At 39.0% G+C, this 18024-nt stretch overlaps 2 protein-coding genes across 2 annotated transcripts; both read right to left on the bottom strand.

Annotated features, from left to right (window-relative positions):
• Nucleotides 1-4025: 4025 nt before the first annotated feature.
• Nucleotides 4026-5336, bottom strand: LOC307253932 (interferon-induced protein with tetratricopeptide repeats 5-like; the record flags this gene model as incomplete). The annotated part of the gene is made up of 1 exon (XM_080032155.1): nucleotides 4026-5336. The coding sequence occupies one exon, from the start codon at nucleotides 5334-5336 to the stop codon at nucleotides 4026-4028; it is 1311 nt and encodes a 436-aa protein (XP_079888281.1).
• Nucleotides 5337-12991: 7655 nt separating this feature from the next.
• LOC307253931 (interferon-induced protein with tetratricopeptide repeats 5-like) lies at nucleotides 12992-16575 on the bottom strand (the record flags this gene model as incomplete). Its single annotated transcript, XM_080032154.1, has 2 exons — nucleotides 12992-14288; nucleotides 16571-16575. The coding sequence occupies 2 exons, from the start codon at nucleotides 16573-16575 to the stop codon at nucleotides 12992-12994; spliced, it is 1302 nt and encodes a 433-aa protein (XP_079888280.1).
• Nucleotides 16576-18024: the final 1449 nt, after the last annotated feature.

Below are 18024 nucleotides of genomic sequence, written 5' to 3'. Positions count from 1 at the left end.
CATCCTACCACCCAGGCCAGGCTGAAAGAGTGTGGAGGGTCAGAATCAGAATGCATCTCCATGGCAGAGGTCACTGAGGTGGTCTGAAAGCTCCTTAGTGTCACAGCGCCAAGAGGGGATGAGATACGTCCACAAATGCTGAATACCCTGGATATTAGGGGGTGACTTGGCTGACAGAGCCTCTGCAACATGGCCTGGGCATCAGGGACAGAACCTCTGGATTGGCAGACCAGGGTGGTGGTCCCTATTTCCGATATCGGGGAATCACTCCACTCAGCCTCACCGGGAAAACCTATGCGAAGGTGCTGGAAAGGAGACTCCAGCCCCCAAGGGTATGTCACCCCTTATTTTGTTCCCTCTCTCGTTTGCATGCCATCCTGTCTTTCTCTCTTTCTCCCTCCTCTCTCTCTCTCTCTCTCTCTCTCTCTCTCTCTCTCTCTCTATCTCTTTCTCTTTCTCTCTCTCTCTCTCTCTCTCTCTCTCTCTCTCTTTCTCTCTCTCTCCCTCTCTCTGTGAATTCTGTGCTTGCCTTTTCTGTGGCTCTGCCCCCTCAACAGTGTACATGTATACTATCTAATCATCTTACCCTTCTGTAATAATTCATACGATGATGGACATTATTGAGCAAGTTCTCATGCATACCATGCCAAACACTACATGGCTGAAAATAACTAAAAACATTTGTCCTTACTATGTTTTAAATTAAAGCTGGGGTGGAGGATTTGGGGAGAAAATGGCAGATGGGATAGAGATTCGAATCCAAATACCTCAACCGCTCCACTTGTTCTCTTTGGTCCCTCCCCTATGGTCCCTCCCTGACATGCTCTACACCAACAAAGTCGTGCCAAAGTGAACGGACAGTCCCAACAGCCAATAAGAACAGAGAATCGGAGCCTCGCTCTGATTGGTCAAAGTGTACAGCTCATGTTAATTTTGACCAATCAGAAATCACATACCCCAGCTTTAAGCTTTTCTTTAAAGGATAATACAATGAATCCTCAAATTATCAAATTAAACAGCGACTTCCAAGAACCTTTAGCAATTTATTCTGAAATTCTAGATATAAAATAAAACACACATTAAAATGTTCAATCTTTGGACTGTTTTCTGATGTAAAAATGTCTCAATATAATGTTGTCATTAGATTTCAAAGTTGTAGTTTGACCTCCATCAGTGCATCATGAACAGTCCTGCAAAACTCTGTTGAGTACATGAATGTCTTGCATAGTAACCACAAAAACCACAAAAACAAACAACTCAGAGAGGATTTCCTTGTGCACATAAAATATATATTTAATAGTATTTGTAGTGTTTACAAATGAGACACAGCTTGATATTAATACAATGTTTACATGAAAGTTATGAAAAAGTACAAACTATAGTTTCCATTACTCCAAAGTTTACAAAATACAAGTAGAGGGAAAATAAAATCAACACAACAGCATTTCAATAAACAGTGGTTACATAACTGATCACAATCTAGACTTTGGCAGAGGAGATTAAACTTGATGGTTACACACAACCTTCCCCTGAATGTCTGTAGTGTAACCACCAGAACAAAGATTTACAGAAGATTCATTTGTGCACATAATGTATATTTAATAGTAGTATAGTATTGTGTACAACTGAGACTTGACATAGAGCTTGACATATTTTCTGTGCACCGTCAGTTACATCTGCTGATTATATTCAGGTTATACTGTATATCAAATTAACTATTACACAGTTTTATTTTTCTGTACTCCAAAGTTTAGAGCAAAACTAATTCCATAAATTATGTTTTTATAAATGTAATATAATCTTATACAGAGCTAAGGAAAAAGATCAACACTACAGCAAAACAGTACATACGTAATGAAACAATAAAAACTGATCAAAATCTAAACTTTGGCAGAAGAGATTTAACTTCATCACTTGTTACACACAATGTCGACGGTCAAGATGACTTCTTATTGGTTTAAAGAGCAAATTCATGTCATGCCAGAATGTATTATGGAGAGACTTCGAGGCAATATAAATTTGTTTCAATAGAATATGCATTAAATAAGCAGCCACATACTGTTTCTGAGGAATAACCCAACCAGGCTCATAACACTCATTATATTGTGTTTCCTCAGTTCACCTGGTCACATATTAACCCTCTGAAGAATCCTGACACATCAAATGATCTATAGAAATTTCTATTCAAATCTCACGCTCGGTTGTCCCTTCGCTCGCCAAGACCCAGAGGCGAGAGTAACTTTGGGTTTGACATTGGGGGGGTTGAGACCACCACCTGGGGGCATTGCAGTGGCCGGTTTGTTTATTGATTGATTATTTTTGTTTATTTGGGGGGTTTACGCCCAGAAAGGTCCAATTTATGTATTCTGTGCTTCTTGGTGTGTGACAAAAACTCAACTCCAACTTTAACTTGTATTGATGGTAAATGCAACAACTAGGTGTGTGGACTGGCTCTGAACTTTCAACCCCAAATTGATCATGTACTGAAAATGTAAATGTTGGTGTTCTGAATCGTTTCAGATGTTATTTTACATTTAATGCAAGAAAGAGACTTGCCTTACAACTTAAACTTTGAATAGTTGTCTATGCTCCTGATTCTAGAAGTCAGTTTCACCAGTAAATTTCCAAATATAATGTTGTCATTATCTTTCAATAGTTGTAGTTTGATTGACGTCCATCAGTGCAACATGAACAGTCCTGCAAAACCGTGTTGAGTACATGTATTTCCTGCATAGTAACGACCAAAACAATCAATTTACAGAAGATTTATTAGTGCCCATAATGTATCTTTATTAGCATTGTGTGCAACTGAGACAGAGCTAAACATAGTTTCTGTGCAAACAGTCAGTTACATGTGTTGATTATATTCAGGTTATACATCAAATTAACTATTATACAGTTATATTTTTCACAAGTATTTTGTTCTCTTCTTAACTTATACAGAGCTAAGGAAACAAAATCAACCCAACAGTAATATAGTAAATACGTTAATACAATGTGAACATGGATTTCATGAAAAAGTGATCTGAACTTTAATGAGAATGAATGAAAAGACTCCAAAGCACATTGTCTCGAGCAGTTAAGGGTTTAATGCCTTGCTCAGGGAAGTGAACTTGCCACTCTTCAGGTACCACACTCCAGAGTGACTATTCCCAAAACCCCCATAGACTGATCGAACCTTTAATTTTGAATACTCCAAAGTTTACACTAAAACTTATTTCATAGTGTAGTATCATAAACTTAAAAAAAATATGCAGCGCCATGTAAAAAAAATCAACCCAACAGGAATATAGTAAGTACGTAAATATAATGTTTACATGTATTTCATGAAAAAGTGATCTGAACTTGCTAGTTTCTTCCTTACAAAGACACTAAACTAATTTCATAGAGTATTGTCTTCTCATATGACTTCAAATATACAGATATAAGGAAAGAAAATCAACTCAACATGAATATAATAAACACAGTGGTTGTATATGTATGTTATGAAAAAGAACAACTGATCAAAATCTAAACTTTTGGCAGAGGAGATTAAACTTGATGGTTTCACACAACATTCCCTCTAAAGCCAACTGTCAAGACGATTTGATGAAGTCTCAAATGTGTGTCTTTTTCAGTGTTTTAAATAGTAATCTGACTGCGGCTTATATGTACTATGCTTCCACCACTGTGCTTGTCAAATGGTCAAACAGCACCATAAACCCCCACTAGAGGGCACTCTTGCATCTTTTATCTCCAAGGTCTCTCTGCATTATTTCAGCAATAGGTGACTGACATTGGAATGATTCACTTGCAGGAATTAAATCTACTCCAAGTATCTGTATCAAATAGGGCCAAACTATACTACCTCAATCAGTGTCTCTGCAGCTTCTCACTTCCTTTAACTATATTTAATGAAGTGATCTTTACCATAAGTCTTTAAAGCTGGGGTGGAGGATTTGGGGAGAAAATGGCAGTTGGGATAGAGATTTGAATCCAAATAACTCAATCACTGTCTGTATTAAGAACCAGCGCTGGTTAAAACACTATAGGTTTTCCAGAAACTCCTTTATTTCTCCACACATTTGGTGCCTGCGTCTGTCCCTAACTTTCCCCAGTTCTCTGATGCTCCGCTTACGAAAGGAGGATTGTAGCGGAATCTCTGCCGCCTTCTTGTGATATTCTATTGACCTGTAGGAATCCCGACGATCAAAGAATAAATAATTTGCATAGTGATAGTAAAGCATCTGTTTTTCTGCTGGTTCCAGATCCATTTTAAGAAGATCCTGGAACATCTGCTCAGCTGTGCCCTGATCTCTCTTTGCGTAGATTTTTGCACGGTGTATTTTCGGGTTAAGTGAAGACTCAGGGTAAAGAGAGATCACCTCTTTGTAGAGACTGATTGCCTTATCTATCATGGATTGCTCTGGGCGACTCTCCCTGGTCTTCCATTTGTAGCAGATTGCAGCACATTTCTTCAAATAACGCTCACCTGGATGGTTTTCCAGAGCCTTCTCTACCAACTTCACAGCTGCATCATAAGATACATAGTTTCTATAAACCGCTAGAACTACTCTTAAACCACTGTAGCTGCTCACAGGATTTCTCAAAATCTTTCTTCTTAACTCACTTACTTCGACTTCATCAATTCTATCTTCTTTCTTGGCACGTTGCTCAAGGTAGTGAGCAGCGAGGTACAGGTTCTCTGGATCCTGTTCATTAGCGATTCTCATTTTCTTCAGGATTTCATCCTCCACCCCTTTCTTGATGTTCCTGAAATCATTCCTTAACAATAAGACATAGCTGGAGTTCCACTCCACCATCTCCGGCTGCATCCCGATGGCTTTCTCAAAGTAATCTACAGCCAGCAGCTGTTTGTCTCTGCTGAAGTTCATCAGGGTCCAGGCTTTCTCAGCGTAGGTCTCTGCATGGAGCTCGTGCTGGGGTGGAGATGGGTATTTCTGCATCAGGGCGTCGACCTTTGACAGGTAATCCTGACTCTTTACTTGGTCTCCCAGGAGATGGTGCAGCCAGGCCAGGTTCCCATAGTTCACCACTAACCACGGACCTTCATCTGCTTCTCTGATGTTGCAGAAAGCCTCTGCAGCCTTGGTGAAGAAGCTCTGGGCGTCTTCGGTGAAGCCCAGCTTGTACTGGATATACCCCCTCAGGTTGTAAATGTGACCCAGCCAGCGGTTTCCCTCCTCTGTCCCGATGTCCACCAGATCGTCCCTGACACGGAAGAGTTTGGACGGTCCTTCGTCCAGATCCCAGGTGAAGTGGCACTGCAGGGCCTCCAGTTTGGACTCCAGTGTTGGTTGACTCTGAGCAGCACTGATGGAGAATGAAAACAACATCAGTAAGTTATCGGGCTCAGGCTCCTTTTGTTACTAAATAACTTCAGGGGATGTGTGTAAAGATGTGAATGTAGAGTTATTGGATTGTGTTATAGTGTGTGAATTCGCCAGCTTTTCCTTTACATGGTGCCAGCTCTACTCTACTCGCATTTTTTGGTTTACCACTATGTAAAAGTATCAGGTCGAGGTCCCAAACAAGTATGTACCAGGTAGGGTACTAAGTGGTGACTAGTCAGAGATATTTTATTCATAACTGCACTCAGAGCCGGCCCAAGCCTTCAGGGGGCCCTAAGCGAAATATGATTAGGGGGGCCCCCCTCCAATGTTAGTGCTGCTGAAACTATAGATGTTTGTTAAATAGCATTCACACACCCAGTGTTTTCCTCTAGTGCCTCCACTGTGCGGCTGTGCAAAAGTATTAGACAGCCGAGATTCAGACCCTCCTAGGGGGGTCCGGGGGTATGCCCCCCCGGGAGATTTTTTTAACCTTTTTAAAGTGAAATGCATGAATCTGGTGCACTTTGAGAGGAAAATTAAGAGGCTAAATCTGAGAAATTTTGTGTGAACAAATAATTTGGAGACACTGGGTCAGATGAATTAGAAGCTATTGAAGAAGGACACATGGATTTTCCATAAAAATATTAATATAAAATAAAACATTATGCAGGGTCCTCTGGGATGGGCTTGGAGCTCTTTTTCTTTTACGGGACATATTTCTCTGTATTATAGTGAATGCATTTAAATGCAGTGTGAGGAACTAAGCAGAATAACTGTTGTCCAGCTACTGTATCTTTTTTTCCACAGACAAGGCTGAAATAGGCTATAGACTATACACAGTGTATGGGCAACTGAGGGCAGCCCCATTTCCAATTGTTTTTAAATAAACTCAATACACACTGTGCATGGATGTGAACGTGACATGATCAGATAATTTCGGATTTCCTCCCAGATGAACTGATTACATTTTTAGGCTATTAATTATCTAGACCAAAACATTTTATTCCTTTTTTTGTATGATAACTGACATTTGCATAATATGATGTTAATATCAAACACACAAACTAAAAAAAAAAAAAAAAAAAAAAAAACTTTTTTTTTTTTTTTTTTTTTGGTGGGGGCCCCCCAGGGCAGTCGGGGGCCCTAAGCGGCCGCTTAGTTCGCTTATGCCTCGGGCCGGCTCTGACTGCACTGACTCAACTTTTACTTAATTCAATAATTTCACCTCAGTAACTGCACTGACCTTTGTAACATATTATAGGCCTTCACTGCCCGGCCCAAGAAAAAAGTCACACACTCAAATATTTTGTTGGACCAGCTTTACCTTTTCATTACGGCACCCATTCGCTCTAGCACATTTTGATAACCTTTTTTGGCACGCAAGGTTGCTGAACCTAGACCTGACCAGCTGAAAACCCCAGATCCTACTGTACACTCACAACACATAGATAGATAGATAGATAGATAGATAGATAGATAGATAGATAGATAGATAGATAGATAGATAGATAGATAGATAGATAGATAGATAGATAGATAGATAGATAGATAGATAGATAGATAGATAGATAGATAGATAGATAGATAGATAGATAGATAGATAGATCCTTTAATAATCCTTTACAGGAAATGTCAGTGCCACAACAGCTTCAAGACAGACATAACAACACACATTTCCTCAGAAAGCTAACATACTTAAAAAGATATAATACAATACATAAATACTAAACACACTTGCTTGTACAGTAGGCACTAGGCATGATGGGAGCATCACTTCATCCTCCTCTATTCTTACCCTGATGCACCCATCACTCTGGAACGGGGTCAATCTGGTCTCATCAGACCACACAACCCTTTTCCATTGCTCCAGAGTCCAGTCTTATGCCTCATAAAGACTTAAGTACCAGGTAGTATACGAAGTGATGACTGGTCAGAGAAATCATCATCAGCAGCTATAAATCTATAATTATTTTATTATTACCTGCACTGACACAACTTTACTAACTGCAATAATTACACTTGCACTGACCTCATTAACTAAAGGATTGTTATATAGGTCTATTGTACATATTTTAAATTCTTATTTGTTATATTATTTTGCCACACTGCTATTGGTAATTTATTATTTGTCATATTTTCTGGTATACGGCACATTAATGTTATTTTATTAATTGTAGTTATATATTTAATTTCTCACATTTATCTAAAAGGAATGCACTTAATGAAAATAAATATCACTTTTACAATAAATATAACAATACAAAAACTGCATTTTCCAAAAAGAGATGAAGATAAAAATAAGAATATAACTGTAATTATTAAGTTCCAAATCTTTCATGCACAAGAATGATCAGTTTTGAGTTTTATATGAATTTGTCACCCAGTAATCCAACCATATCTTTAAAAAACTTTTAATTTTCTTATTTCTATTTGATCATTTCACTACCCCTTTATTTATTTCTGCAACTGTCATGTGACCCAAATAAACCCTGGGCATCGATAAGGTGTTTTTGATTCTGATTTTAAAATCAAAACATTTTGAATAAAAGGAAGAAATGGATAAATAATTTTCAAGTCATAACTGATGATTTTTGTAGTACTTCCCTTCTATATTTTTTCTCTCTTAAAACATGTATTGTTAAGAACCAAAATACTATAGGCTAACATGCTATATTTTCAAACCACTTGATTCTGTATAAAGTAACAAAGGAATGAGTCAGAGCCTTAAAGGCCTACTTCACCGGTTTGAATATGAAGGTGTATTGAATTCTGAGATCCTATGTAGTATAAATGTGCAAAAAAAAATAAAATCGGTTCATCCTAGCCTGAGAAAAGGCAGAAAGAGTGTTTTTTTTAACCCTATATTTCTCTTTCTCGTGACATCACAGAAAGAGAAATATAGGGTTAAAAAAAACGTACTTTGTAAATATTACTGTGATGTCACAGTAAAATACATCACAGTAATATTTACAAAGTAAGTTTTTTTTTAACCCTATATTTCTCTTTCTGTGATGTCATGAGAAAGAGAAATATAGGGTTAAAAAAAACACTCTTTCTGCCTTTTCTCAGGCTAGGATGAACCGATTTCAATTTTTTTCGCACATTTATACTACATAGGATCTCAGAATTCAATACACCTTCATATTCAAACCGGTGAAGTAGGCCTTTAAGTACCGCAATACAAAAGAAAATTCCTTGTAAGTGTGACAACCTATAACCAGACTACTCCCAAAAACAAGTAATCAATAATAACTCTCATAAAATACAAGCTTTTAAAATATCTGTAGCTGAAAGGGAACTCAGAAAGGAGGAACATAAATAAATACATTCATTTTCAGGATCAATCATGATATTTCAGGCTCTAGGACTCAATAAATAGATCATAATAAAACTCATTATTTATTCCTTCAAATATATGAAATGCAGAAGCAGCAACTCACCTCATCATCCTGCCTGTTCCTTGACTCAGTAGTTTTCTGTCAGATTCTTGCTCTTGCTTCTGGGCACAAGATCAGTGATGTGCAGCTCCTGCTTCACTTTAAATAGAGCGACCAGGTGATGTTTATGATGCAAACGAAACTCATTCCACACATTGCAGTGGAAACAGCAGCAATCAGTGTCTTCTTATCTGAAAATGTACAGGTGGAGGATTGTGTAATGGTGTCCTCATGCACCCTGTCTGTACCAGTCCCGCCCTTATTTACTCTGTTGTACTTCATTCACCTTCAGAGACACCAGGCAACATTTAACATGACGTGGAATCCCAATAAAGGGTTTTTTACTGGGATTTTTTTCTCAGCCGAGCTAAGGGTGTAAGGGCAGGGTGTCGTACTGTATGGAATGTAAAGCCCACTGAGGCAAATGTCTATTTGTGATATTGGGCGATACAAATACAACCGATTTGATTTGATTTGATTTGACTTGATTTGGAAGGAACTAACTTAACTTTCGTTTCCTTCGAAAGTGACCAGCAGCCACATACTGTATCTGAGAAACAACCCAACCTGGCTGATAACACTCATTATATTGCATTTCCTCAGTTCCTCAGTTCACCTGGTCACATATTAACCCTCTGAGAAAGCCTGACTCAGGGGAGAGGTTCCCTCCAGGGCGGGATGTCTTTTTTCGGGGGTAACACCCTTCACTTTTACTGGCAGTATGAGACGGAATGATGAGGCCACCGTGTCTTGAGAAGCTAGTTGTCTTTATTTTAACTTATTGACACTAACTTGAAATTACATTAGCTAACTCCTGTTTTCTCTCGCTTGCACACACTCTCTCTCTCACTCACTCACTCACTCACTCACTCACTCACTCACTCACTCACTCACTCACTCACTCACTCACTCACTCACTCACTCACTCAATCACTCACTCAATCACTCACTCACTCACTCACTCACTCACTCACTCACTCACTCACTCAATCACTCACTCACTCACTCACTCACTCACTCACTCACTCAATCACTCACTCACTCACTCAATCACTCACTCACTCACTCACTCACTCACTCACTCACTCACTCACTCACTCACTCACTCACTCACTCACTCACTCACTCACACAAACAAACAAACAGCCGGTCTAATTCGCTGCCCAACTTGACTGGCACACTCTACAGCTCTCTCTCCTTGCTCTGCCACACACTCACTGACATCACTCACACAGCACACTGTCATTCTCGCCCTCACTGCTACTATCGTAACACATGTCAAATCATGTCGTTCATAAAACTGTCACAAAATGTTGCCTCTAAATCTTACTGTTGCAAAGAGATTTCAACGTTAGATGTTGGTCTCTCTGATCTCTCTGTAAAGTAATACAAACATAAAAAGGCCTCAGGATTCAGCAGTGTGCATGAAAAGTATCTAATCACTCGGTTCCAACTCAAGGTTCAAGGTTTTTTATTTGTCACATCCACAGAGATAATAAAGTTAAACATTCAGTGGAATAAAGGGTGTGCTTAGTTAGTTTGCAAAAAATAAGATAAAATAGAGTAATAAATTAATTTGTGGCCTGCTGGGGTTCAAACATGTCAAGATGGAAAACGAACCGTTTTAAATTATCGTTTGTACCAGCGTCTATTAAGCTTCTGAACAATCATAAAAACTAGTGCAATAGCCCATAGGGCAATGGACACAAGCACTCAGCACTTTACTGTACAGCATTTTAAATGCATTAATGTCCATAGGCCTGGTTAACTAGTGCAATAGACCACGTGCAATAGAGCAGTGTGCAATAAACTCAGGCACTTTTTCTCGCACTTTCCTCGCACTTTAAATTGTCCGAATGTTTTTATGTCCTAGAATTACCGTGTGATGTTCTTGTTGTTTTAGCTTTGTCCAATGTGTAGGTTTTACTGTGTTTTTACTGTGTCATATTGTTGTTGTCTACTGGTTAAGCAAAATGTGGCACAATGCCCAAGACAAATTTCCTTAACAGGACAATAAAGTTTACCCTGACCCTGACCCTGACCTGAACTCTAAATGAGAGATTATCAATGGCCACTTCGCCAACAGGACAGCTGAACATGCAAAAATGTCCAGTTTATGTATTCAATGCTTCTTGGTGTGTGACAAAACCTCAACTCCAAACCCAAGTCTTTGGTTTAACTTGTATTGATGGTAAATGCAACAACTAGGTGTGTGGACTGGCTCTGAACTTTCAACCCCAAATTGATCATGTACCAAAAAAAAAAAAATGTTGGTGTTCTGAATCATTTCAGATGTTATTTTACATTTAGTGCAAGAAAGAGACTTGCCTTACAACTTAAACTTTGAATAGTTGACTATGCTCCTGATTCTAGAAGTCAGTTTCACCGGTAAATTTCCAAATCTAATGTTGTCATCACCTTATAATAGTTGTAGTTTGATTGATGTCCATCAGTGCAACATGAACAGTAGGAGGGAAACTCCCTAGTCTAGCAGACATTTACGTCAAGCGGTGCAAGGGCAAGACCAGCAGCATCCTGAAAGACCCCAGCCATCCAGGCTACGGACTATTCTCTCTGCTCCGCTCTGAAAAGAGATACCGCTCACTGGCAGCAAAGACTGAGAGACTCAGGAAGAGTTTCTACCCCCAAGCTGTCAGGTATCTAAATGGCACTGATTAAAGCACTTTGAGCAACTGCACTTATATATACAATATACCTATATATATATATTTATTTAAGTAACCCCCCCCGCCGCTCTTTAGACTTTGTGCAATAACCCTCTGACATATTGAATGTATTTACTGTTTTGTTATGTTTGTTATGCGTTTAGCATGGAGCCGACTGTGAACATTTCACTGCAATGGATTGTGTATGTGACAAATAAAATCTGAATCTGAATCTGAATCTGAACAGTCCTGCAAAACCATGTCGAGTACATGTATTTCTTGCATAGTAACCACCAAAACAATCAATTAACAGAAGATTTCTTACTGCCCATAATGTATCTTTATTAGAATTGTGTACAACTGAGACAGAGCTAAACATAGTTTCTGTGCAAACAGTCAGTTACATGTGTTGATTATATTCAGGTTATACATCAAATTAACTATTATACAGTTATGTTTTTCACAAGTATTTTGTTCTCATCTTAACTTATACAGAGCTAAGGAAAAAAAATCAACCCATCAGTAATATAGTAAATACGTTAATACAATGTTTACATGGATTTCATGAAAAAGTGATCTGAACTTTAATGAGAATGAATGAAAAGACTCCAAAGCACATTGTCTCGAGCAGTTAAGGGTTTAATGCCTTGCTCAGGGAAGTGAACTTGCCACTCTTCAGGTACCACACTCCAGAGTGACTATTCCCAAAACCCCCATAGACTGATCGAACCTTTAATTTTGAATACTCCAAAGTTTACACTAAAACTTATTTCATAGTGTAGTATCATAAACTTAAAAAAAATATGCAGCGCCATGTAAAAAAAATCAACCCAACAGGAATATAGTAAGTACGTAAATATAATGTTTACATGGATTTCATGAAAAAGTGATCTGAACTTGCTAGTTTCTTCCTTACAAAGACACTAAACTAATTTCATAGAGTATTGTCTTCTCATATGACTTCAAATATACAGATATAAGGAAAGAAAATCAACTCAACATGAATATAATAAACACAGTGGTTATAGTTATGAAAAAGAACAACTGATCAAACTCTAAACTTTTGCAGGAGATTAAACTTGATGGTTTCACACAACGTTCCCTCTAAAGCCAACTGTCAAGACGACTCCCTATTTGATGAAGTCTCAAATTTGTGTCTTTTTCAGTGTTTTAAATAGTTATCCGACTGTGGCTTATATGTACTATGCTTCCACCACTGTGCTTGTCAAATGGTCAAACAGCACCATAAACCCCCACTAGAGGGCACTCTTGCATCTTTTATCTCCAAGGTCTCTCTGCATTATTTCAGCAATAGGTGACTGACATTGGGAGGATTCACTTGCAGGAATTAAAGCTACTCCAAGTATCTGTATCAAATAGGGCCAAACTATACTACCTCAATCAGTGCCTCTGCAGCTTCTCACTTCCTTTTAACTATATTGATCTTTACCACAAGTCTTTTCTGAAAGTTTTCCAAATGTCCATGTACATATTTTTTAGGTGATGGCAACACCTACATTTCTGTCTGGATTGAGAACCATGGCTGGTTAAAACACTACAGCTTTGGCAGGTTTTCCAGAAACTCCTCTATTTTTCCACACGTTTGGTTCCTGCGTCTGTCCCTAACTTTCCCCAGTTCTCTGATGCTCCGCTTACGAAAGGAGGATTGTAGCGGAATCTCTGCCGCCTTCTTGTGATATTCTATTGACCTGTAGGTCTCCCGACGATCAAAGAATAAATAATTTGCATAGTGATAGTAAAGCATCTGTTTTTCTACGGGTTCCAGATCCATTTCCAGCAGATCCTGGAACATCTGCTCAGCTGTGCCCTGATCTTTCTTTGCGTAGATTTTTGCACGGTGTATTTTCGGGTTAAGTGAAGAGTGAGGGTAAAGAGAGATCACCTCCTTGTAGAGACTGATTGCCTTTTCTATCATGCTTTGCTCTGGGTGACTCTCCCTGGTCTTCCATTTGTAGCAGATTGCAGCACATTTCTTCAAATAACGCTCACCTGGATGGTTTTCCAGAGCCTCCTTTACCAAAGCAACGGCTGCATCATAAGATACATAGTTTCTATAAACCGCTAGAACTACTCTTAAACCACTGTAGCTGCTCACAGGATTTCTCAAAATCTCTCTGCCTAACTCACTTACTTCGACTTCATCAATTCTATCTTCTTTCTTTGCACGTTGCTCAAGGTAGTGAGCAGCGAGGTACAGGTTCTCTGGATCCTGTTCATTAGCGATTCTCATTTTCTTCAGGATTTCATCCTCCACCCCTTTCTTGATGTTCCTGAAATCATTCCTTAACAATAAGACATAGCTGGAGTTCCACTCCACCATCTCCGGCTGCATCCCGATGGCTTTCTCAAAGTGATCTACAGCCAGCAGCTGTTTGTCTCTGCTGAAGTTCATCAGGGTCCAGGCTTTCTCAGCGTAGGTCTCTGCATGGAGCTCGTGCTGGGGTGGAGATGGGTATTTCTGCATCAGGGTGTCGACCTTTGACAGGTAATCCTGACTCTTTACTTGGTCTCCCAGGAGATGGTGCAGCCAGGCGAGGTTCCCATAGTTCACCACTAACCACGGACCTTCATCTGCTTCTCTGATGTTGCAGAAAGCCTCTGCAGCCTTGGTGAAGAAGCTCTGGGCGTCTTCGGTGAAGCCCAGCTTGTACTGGATGTACCCCCTCAGGTTGTAAATGTGACCCAGCCAGCGGTTTCCCTCCTCTGTCCCGATGTCCACAAGATCGTCCCTGACACGGAAGAGTTTGGACGGTCCTTCGTCCAGATCCCAGGTGAAGTGGCACTGCAGGGCCTCCAGTTTGGACTCCAGTGTTGGTTGACTCTGAGCAGCACTGAAGGAGAATGAAAACAACAACATCAGTAAGTTATTAGGCTCAGGCTCTTTCTGTTTCTAAATAACTTCAGAGGATGAGTGTAAAGATGTGAATGTAGAGTTATTGGATTGTGTTATAGTGTGTGATTTTCCTTTACATGGTGCCAGCTCTACTCTACTCGCCTTTTTTGGTTTTCCACTATGTAAAAGTATCAGGTACCTACTCTGTCAAGGTCCCAAACAAGTATGTACCTGGTAGTGTACTAAGTGGTGACTAGTCAGAGATATATTATTCATAACTGCACTTACTTAACTTAACTAACTGCAATAATTTCACCTCAGTAACTGCAATGACCTTTGTAACTTATTATACACTGTTCGGACCAAGAAAAAAGTCACACACTCAAATATTTTGTTGGACCAGCTTCACCTTTTCATTACGGCACGTCGGCACCCATTTGCTCTAGCACATTTTGGTAACCTTTTTTGGCACGCAAGGTTGCTGAACCTAGACCTGACCAACTGAAACAACCCCAGATCCTACTGTACACTCACCACACACACACAGATAGATAGATAGATAGATAGATAGATAGATAGATAGATAGATAGATAGATAGATAGATAGATAGATAGATAGATAGATAGATAGATAGATAGATAGATAGATAGATAGATAGATAGATAGATAGATAGATAGATCCTTTAATAATCCTTTACAGGAAATGTCAGTGCCACAACAGCTTCAAGACAGACATAACAACACACATTTCCTCAGAAAGCTAACATACTTAAAAAGATATAATACAATACATAAATACTAAACACACTTGCTTGTACAGTAGGCACTAGGCATGATGGGAGCATTACTTCATCCTCCTCTATTCTTACCCTGATGCACCCATCACTCTGGAACAGGGTCAATCTGGTCTCATCAGACCACACAACCCTTTTCCATTGCTCCAGAGTCCAGTCTTATGCCTCATAAAGACTTAAGTACCAGGTAGTATACGAAGTGATGACTGGTCAGAGAAATCAGCATCAGCAGCTATAAATCTATAATTATTTTATTATTACCTGCACTGACACAACTTTACTAACTGCAATCATTACACTTGCACTGACCTCATTAACTAAAGGATTGTTATATAGGTCTATTGTACATATTTTAAATTCTTATTTGTTATATTATTTTGTCACACTACAATTGTTATTTTATTATTTGTCATATTTTCTAGTATACGGCACATTAATGTTATTTTATTAATTGTAGTTAAATATTAAATTTTTCACATTTATCTTAAAGGAATGCACTTAAAGCTGGGGTGGAGGATTTGGGGAGAAAATGGCAGTTGGGATAGAGATTCGAATCCAAATACCTCAACCGCTCCACTTGTTCTCTTTGGTCCCTCCCCTATGGTCCCTTCCTGACACGCTCTACACCAACAAAGTTGTGCCAAAGTGAATGGACAGTCCCAACAGCCAATAATAACAGAGAATCGGAGCCTCGCTCTGATTGGTCAAAGTGTACCGCTCATATTAATTTTGACCAATCAGAAATCACATACCCCAGCTTTAATGAAAATAACATTGAAACTAAATATAACATCAAAAAAACTGCATCAACAAAAAGAGGTAAAGATGAAGATAAAAATAAGAATATAACTGAATCAATTATTAAGTTCCAAATCTTTCATGCACAAAAATGATCAGTTTTGAGTTTTATATGAATTCCTCACCCAGTAATCCAACCATATCTTTAAAAAACGTTTCATTTTCTTATTTCTAATTGATAATTTCACTACCCCTTTATTAAGGTGTTTTTGATTCTGATTTTAAAATTAAAATTAAAACATTTTGAATAAAAGGAAGGAATGGATAAATAATTTTCAAGTCATAACTGATGATTTTTGTAGTACTTCCCTTCTATGTTTATTTTCCCTTAAAACATGTATTGTTAAGAACCAAAATACTATATTCAAAACACTTGATTCTGTATAAAGTAACAAAGGAATGAGTCAGAGCCTTAAGTATCGCAATACGAAAGAAAATTCCTTGTATTTGTGACAACCTACAACCAGACTACTCCCAAAAACAAGTAATCAATAATAACTCTCATAACTATACAATCTTTTAAAATATATGTAGCTGAAAGGGAACTCAGAAAGGAGGAACATAAATAAATAAATTCATTTTCAGGATCAAGCATAATATGTCAGGCTCTAGGGCTCAAAAGATAGATCATAATAAAACTCATTATTTACTCCTTCAAATATATGAAATGCAGAAGCAGCAACTCACCTCATCTTCCTGCTGTTTCCTTGACTGTAGTTTTCTGTCTGAGTTTTGCTCTTGCTTCTGGCACAAGATCAGTAATGTGCAGCTCCTGCTTCACTTTAAATAGAGCGACCAGGTGACGTTTATGATGCAATCAAAACTCATTCCACACATTGCAGTGGAAACAGCAGCAATCAGTGTCTTCTTATCTGAAACTGTACAGGTGGAGGGTTGTGTAATGGTGTCCTCATGCACCCTGTCTGTACCAGTCCCGCCCTTATTTACTCTGTTGTACTTCATTCACCTTCAGAGACACCAGGCAAAATTTAACATGACGTGGAATCCCAATAAAGGGTTTTTTACTGGGAGTTTTTTCTCAGCCGAGCTAAGGATGTAAGGGCTGGGTGTCGTACTGTATGGAATGTCCCATACAGCCCACTGAGGAAAATGTCTATTTGTGATATTGGGCTATTCAAATAAAACTGATTTGATTTGATTTGATTTGATTTGATTTGATTTGATTTGGAAGGAAGTGACTTAACTTTCGTTTCCCTCGAAAGTGACATGCAGCCACATATCTGAGAAACAACCCAACCTGGCTGATAACACTCATTATATTGCATTTCCTCGGTTCCTCAGTTCACCTGGTCACTTATTAACCCTCTTTATTACATGGCACTTATAAATCCTGTGTTCTGATTGGTCAATCACGGCATTCTACAGGTATTTATTTCCAGCAAGACAAACCGCTGTCAAGGATATAATGACCGTTGTTAAGGACCTACATCATAGTTTTGATGGATAGACGTTCACAAACAGGGCTACTCCTTCAGAAAACAATAGAATACTTTTTCAACATGACTTTGCATGTATCAGGAGAGCAGGGTAGACACATAGAAGCCTGACTCAGGGGAGAGGTTCCCTCTAGGGCGGGATGTCTTTTTTCGGGGGTAACACCCTTCACTTTTACTGGCAGTATGAGACGGAATGATGAGGCCACCGTGTCTTGAGAAGCTAGTTGTCTTTATTTTAACTTATTGACACTAACTTGAAATTACATTAGCTAACTCCTGTTTTCTCTCGCTTGCACACTCACTCACTCACTCACTCACTCACTCACTCACTCACTCACTCACTCACTCACTCACTCACTCACTCACTCACTCACTCACTCAGTGCGTTTCCATGGCACAACTAGATTAGATTATCACATATATCGAACTAGACACTCGAACGGACCGTGTCACTTGTCTGAGTTTACATGGCCTTTCAGATATCGGATAAATGTCCAATGCATGGCTGTCTCCACTATGCTAGGTGGCGCTGTAGCCCTTTCAACCATGCTTTCAACAAGTGTTGAAAGAGCCACGTCCGGTTCTCTTCCGTCAATAACCCATGGTGTAGCCTATCACGCGCAGGCACACAACGAGAAGTCCGATAAGCGATGTCCGATCCCTGTATACATGCAGAGAGAATGC

Source organism: Ammodytes marinus (genome assembly GCF_949987685.1).
Source record: "Ammodytes marinus genome assembly, chromosome: 8".
Taxonomy (NCBI): Eukaryota; Metazoa; Chordata; class Actinopteri; order Uranoscopiformes; family Ammodytidae; genus Ammodytes; species Ammodytes marinus.
Note: the sequence above shows the minus strand (reverse complement) of the source record. Positions and strands in the feature narration are given on the sequence as shown.